Raw genomic sequence first — 6,187 nt, 5'->3', positions numbered from 1 at the left:
ACCTCTCAGGATGGAGTCACCTATGACGATCACTCGACGCTTTTTCCTCCTGGCCTGCTTAGCTCCTTCGGCCTGCTCGGATCATGGAGAGCATGGAGTTGCCTTCTCTCCGGTTGCCTCCTCTCTTTTCTTCTCCTCCAGAGTTGCCAGGGCCTCCTGTTGGACTGGAGGAACTGGTACTGCTGTGTTACGAGCAGCTTAAGAAGAGAAGTCCCCATGAGATAGGAACTTAGGGACTTTACAGTTTTAAGTGCCTAAGTCCTTATGTGGACCTGAACTGTAGTCATTTTATGCTTCAGTTCCACATCTATAAACAGTCCCTTACCTAATGGTGATGCTGTCAGGTTTAATTGATATTGTAGGATGCTCAAATACTGTGTCAGTGGGGGCTATAGAAATTCAGTAGGTAGAAAGAAAATGTAATACTCCAAGAAATTTTAATTTTATTTCCTTATCTTAGAGCTGAAACCTAATACCACCTGAGTTTCATCTTTCTGAAGTCTATGAATATGTTCTTTGTCATTGATTATAAACTTTAAAAATATGAAAGAAGGAATACTGTCTCCTGTTGTTTAAGAAGAAAAAATAAGTTCCTAAAATTATTTTTCCTGCATTTTCCCTTTACTAATAAACTCAGTGCTGCTTGGGAAAGAAGTTTCTCCTCAGAATTTTTGACTGAGTTTCACCAGCTTCTAAAGGTTGATTAGAAACTATAATTAGTAATATATATTTATATAAATATAAAGCTTTTTTTTCCATGCCTCTTATTTTGAAAAGGGAGATCAAGGTATTCCAGGGGACCGAGGTCCACAAGGTGAAAGAGGAAAACCTGGACCTACAGGAGAAAAGGGGATTGCAGGACCTACCGGACCACCAGGAGACAGAGGCTACCCAGGATCACCAGGTTATCAAGGCCCTCCTGGTTCACCAGGTCTTCCAGGCCTTCCGGTAAGAAAATAAGACCTCTGACTGGTTGCTGGTGAAGCCACTAGATACAAATACAGCATGTACTGAATAGTGGAAATTAAACTGTATATACCCAGACAAAGGTTCACAAATACTTAAGGTGCTTCGAGTTGTTTAAATGCTTGGTTGTCAAAAAGAAAAAAAAAACAGAGAAGTGTTTGACTCATTGGATATAGACTCCTTCCTTCCATATTATATGTAGACTTTGGTTACTTCTGTTAGACTAAATTTAGATTAATTTCAGTTAAATAATCACTTGCTATAACTTGAAGAGCCAATTCCTCAATCTGCTTAATTTTATAAATAAAGTTTCATAAACAGAAGAACTAAAAAGGACACTAAAATATTTCCTGACACTATATTTTTCCATTCACTACCTTTATTTCTTTCCATGCATACTTATGCCATAAATCTTACTAAATTGTCAGACACCTTCAATCAGATAATCATCCCATCACTGTCAATATTATTCTTATTGCTGTTACTTATTATATGTATGAAAGTCATTAGTCTCTAACACAGTAAGAGGGGTTTATGGTGCTAGATGCTATGCTATAAAACATAACAAGAAATAGCTTTCACAAATGACACAGAAAGCATGAGAGAGAAATGGAAGCCTTATTCAACAGCTCAACATCAAAAGCTGAGATGTTGAATAAGGCTGTCACAAACTGATAGGGACAAACTTGTTCTAAACATGTATAAACTTAGAGATATTGTTTGGCAGAGCTCTGTTGTATATGGATTTTCTAGCTCCCTTCAGAATTGTTTTGTAGTTTTGTTTTGTTCTCTTGTCACAATCCTGTTCTCTTATTGTCAGCCACTCTCAGCCTTTGTTGGAAAGAGCAGCATATAAATCAAATAAATACATAAGTAAAGTATACATAAAGTACTCTGATTTTACTTTATAGCTAAAATATTTCTTCTTATGTCTAATTATATTAGCAATATGATCTGTACTTGCAATAAAATAGCCTTTACCATTAATTGAGTACCTCAGCTTCTTTTCAGTATTTCAGTGAAAGCTTTGTATAATTGTTTTATATATTCAGTGTCAGTAACAGTATCTGTTTGCTAGCATCGTAGATGTACTCTTGGACTGCTTTCCCCCCTTAATTTTAGATAAATTATGTTTCTTTGTTTCTCTACCAGGCTAATGCAGTTTCATTTGAAGAAATAAAAAAATATATCAAACAAGAGGTTCTTAGAGTTTTTGAAGGTAAGGTAATAAAATGCACAACTAAATGTAAATGTTATGTGTTGTTCTAAATGTTAACTTCTCTATAACCTTTGCATATCCTTTCTATCCACTCAAGTAAGAAATCCCATTGTGCTTAATTGACTAACTTGTTATATAGGTAAAGCTAATATAAGTCAAAGTCTGTCTAATATAATCCTATTATAACAAATAATTGTTATTATCAGTTCAGAAATCTGTTAATCAGAATATTTTCTCATGTATTACAAACTATTAAAAACAAAGGTTTGTTCCAAATGATAACCCTAAGAGTAACAATTAAAAGAACATTAAATAATATATGAATGCTGATAAATAATAAACTCAGTATATAAAAGCCCTGATACTGAAAATATAAAGTTCCTATTGTCCTTAGACACCAACTGGACAGCTTTTAGGACTATGTGTTTTTATTTCTAACAAGTTGAGAGCTTTCTCATGTACTGTATTTTTATTTGAGAGAAAACATATACACATAAATTGGCATGGAAATCACAGTTTCTGTGTAAATTATATTAGCTACCCTTCTAGCTTTAAATCAAAAGTAGCTTCAAAATTAGGGCAGCATTTATTAAATGTAATTATTTTCCCATGTTTTGAATGGTGAAATGATGACTGTTAAAGGAAGGTGGTTAGTAGTCATGAGTGGTTTCAAAATGAAGATATATGGTGTTTACAATGTTATACTTAAATTATTCTTCCATGCAGTAATAGGCAAATTGTGTTCTGTGTTCCCAAATTCTTGCATTCTAATATTTTCTCTTTTCCCAGTTTCTTTGCACTTGTACTTTTCCCCCTTATTATCTGAGAGTTATATAATTCCATTTACATTATAACAGGAGGTTTCTTTTTTTTCTAATTATATGTTTTTTACTGTTTTATAAAGACTGTTAAGGAAAAACTCCATGGCCGCATCCAGACCAGCAGGGCTGTGCAGTTTGTGGCACTACAAACGGCATGCATGGAATGTTAAAATATGCCCAGCACTGGGGCAAAATTTGCTACCCAGATTTCCCAGTAGCAAATAAAAACATCAGGAAAAAAGAAGCACGGCAACACTACAATAGTGTGCGCTGGAACAAACGGAGGCCAGGTCCTCCAGTGAGATGCTTTGGCTGCTGGCCAAAACATCTCTGTGCTCCGTTTGTGCCCTGGCTGCTCCAGCATGTCAGGAGCCAGGAGGAGCTGGACAACAGCAGTTTGCCCACAGCAGGACAATGTGTCCTGCAATAAAGCATGGGCATGCACTGCAGCACAAATTTGTGCCACTACTATTTGTGCTTCTCCAGTTGCATCTCCCTGCTCATCTGGATGTGGCCTATTGATTCCACATTTATTGTAAACCTTTTTTTAGGTATCTAGTAATTGTTGCTTTATGAAGGATAGGTTAACCAATTTGGATAAAAATAAAAATATTCTGTACCCCAATAATTAACCCAAAATGCAATCAGTTGCAAAACTGAAATTCGTTTGACGTTCACAGTATTTTGAATTTTCCACCTTCCTCATTGCTGGTTTCTAACCACAACTAGAAGCATCACAATAGCATAAGTGAGCTTTGTATTTCAAGCTTACTGACAAAGGTTGGAAGGAACGTAGGTGCTGAAGAACCATGTCAGATGTGTTAGTATGGAATAGTTTTAGGATGACTCTGAGAAGAAGGCTTGGCCAAACGTGCATTCAGTTTTTTTCCATGTTACTATTCACTATCATAGCTGAGTACCACTCAGGGAGAACCCTCTTGTCACTGCTGAAAGATAGAGCCAGTTGGTATATAAACAGCACTGTTAAGGATACTTCCCGTCTGAGAGGCTGTGCTTGCAGAACATCCTGTCTTGTCCAAGTCTGGTGCTGCCTAACATAGTAATTGAGAAGGCTAAACATATCCACAGTGAAGTGCTTTAGAACATAACAGAGTCAAAGGGAGAAACACTGCTATAAAGTACTTATTTTTAAAATAACCTTAAGAATAAAATAAGTTATCTAGTAGAATACAGGAGAAATGCTATATGGACCCCCTTTACATGTTACAGGTAATACGCAATTAACTGGTTAATTGCACAATTATCTTAAGACCAGGTACATGTGCAAATTGTCTACCACATGATACAAAGCTCCAACAAGCTATAAAGTTAGACCTTGAAAATGTGTACTAATTGTATAGCTGTTTGCATTGAGCTGTAATTTGCAAGTGTAACAAGGTCTCCCCTGCCTCTGGGGGCCCTGTCAGCCTCTGGGCAAACAAAGGAGAGAATATGGGGCCAGAAGGGATACGCTGTTCTACCATATGGCCTGTCTACTCTGCAGAAATTATTCCCCCTTCTGTTCTCCTTTTTATATATTAATATTTTCCTCAGCGTGCACCTCTGCTAGTCATTGCCTCTTATGATTCCTATGTTGTGTTCTGTACTTAATTTAAATGGTACTCCTCAGCCTTGTTCTTTTTTTCTCTCTGTCAAAAGCCAGGCACTTATGCAGCAGTTTCTAAATGACAGAAAACACTATAAAAATCACTCTCATATGTGCTCAGTTCTTCAAAGTTGTTCAAAGTGTGCTGCTTGAGTAGGGGCACTAAATTATTTTTTTCCACAAGATTTTTAATGAAAGTTATTTAGTGTTTGAGACATTTACTGTTTTCTAAAGACCTTGTTTAACAGTTAAATTACCTGAAAAATGGCTGCTTTCAGAATTCAGCCTGTGCTTCCCACACATAAGTAGGAAAATTACAAACTATGAATACGGTGACTTATTAAAACAACCACCATGAAGATACCCAACTGTTTTGGTCATAAATAAATACAAGAAAAGGCAGCTTTCAGTTATGTGGGATATTCAGTTATTTCACTTATGCAGGCCTACAATACAAAGATTTTCCCATGTGACTGCTGATTTGGAATAAGAAAAAAATCAGCCCCTCTAACTGACAGCTATGCCAGCAATTGTACAATGATCTGACCATTGTGAAGGGAGATACCAGAAAAGCTATGCCTAGCCCATGTGGAGATGCAGCAAAAGAATCACTTTGCAGGTAAAACTTATGTCAGTCTTTCCCTAAAGATGGCTCACAGATCACTAATGGTCTGCAAGTCCATATTAAATTGTCTTAGATGCCCTACCACTACCCACTCCCCGCACTACCTTTTTCAATAGGTTTGATGACAAGAGTGGATGATGGTTTGAGAGACAAGGTTTTTTGAGTCAATCCAATATCTTTTATTAAACCAACTCAAAGAGTTGGAAAAATTCTTCTTTGCAAGCTTTCAGGTATAGATACCCTTTGTCAGGCTGAGGAAGTGTCTGCAGTTGGTCTGTGCTCTTCCTGGATGGAATAGTAAAGTAGCCAGAGGCCAGTATGCATGCAAGGAAGCCAGTCAGTAAAAATGTAAATTGAGGTAATCAATGGGTGAGAGACAGGTGGGGGGTGGGGGCAGGGAAGGAGAATACATGTAGCTGGTAAAAAGTAAATTAAGGTTACCTGGGGAGTCAGATAATTGGCAAGTTATAATGTGTCATACATCCAATGTCTATATTTAGTCCATGATTTTTTTGTATCCAGTAGACTGATGAAATGAAGTTTGTAGGCTTGTGTGTGAAAAGTGATTTGTAAATTCCCTTTGAGGATTAGAACTGAGAGATTGGAGAGAAAGTGGTTTTCTTATGAGAAATGTGCCCCCACAGGTAATTTCATATTCCTCTCTTTGATAGATTTTCAGTGTGTGTTCATTCTGGTACACAGTTGTTGTGTGGTTTCTCCTACATATTTTCCATGAGGGCATTTCATAGTTTCATAATTTCATAGTTTCATAATTTCATAGTTTCTAGGGTCGGAAGAGACCTGAGCAGATCATCTAGTCCGACCCCCTGCCATGGCAGGAAAGAGTACTGGGGTCAAACGACCCCAGCAAGGTGTTCATCTAACTTCCTCTTAAAACCCCCAGGGTAGGAGCCTGCACCACTGCTCTTGGAAGTTAGTTCCAGATCCTA

General features: G+C 37.2%; 1 protein-coding gene across 3 annotated transcripts in view; it reads left to right on the top strand.

The window, feature by feature from the left end:
- The window catches only part of COL19A1 (collagen type XIX alpha 1 chain), a 594,002-nt gene that overhangs the window by 560,663 nt on the left and 27,152 nt on the right, over window positions 1–6,187 (top strand). For all 3 annotated transcript variants that reach the window (XM_019520501.1, XM_019520502.1, XM_019520500.1), the window contains 2 exons: window positions 778–948; window positions 2,119–2,185. In XM_019520501.1, the coding sequence (XP_019376046.1) occupies window positions 778–948; window positions 2,119–2,185 (238 nt within the window). The remainder of the gene's footprint in view (window positions 1–777; window positions 949–2,118; window positions 2,186–6,187) is intronic.

This window comes from Gavialis gangeticus, unplaced genomic scaffold (genome assembly GCF_001723915.1).
Source record: "Gavialis gangeticus isolate Ggan-Ray unplaced genomic scaffold, GavGan_comp1, whole genome shotgun sequence".
Taxonomy (NCBI): Eukaryota; Metazoa; Chordata; order Crocodylia; family Gavialidae; genus Gavialis; species Gavialis gangeticus.
The sequence above is the reverse complement of the archived record's forward strand: the minus strand, read 5'-3'. Positions and strand labels throughout refer to the sequence as shown.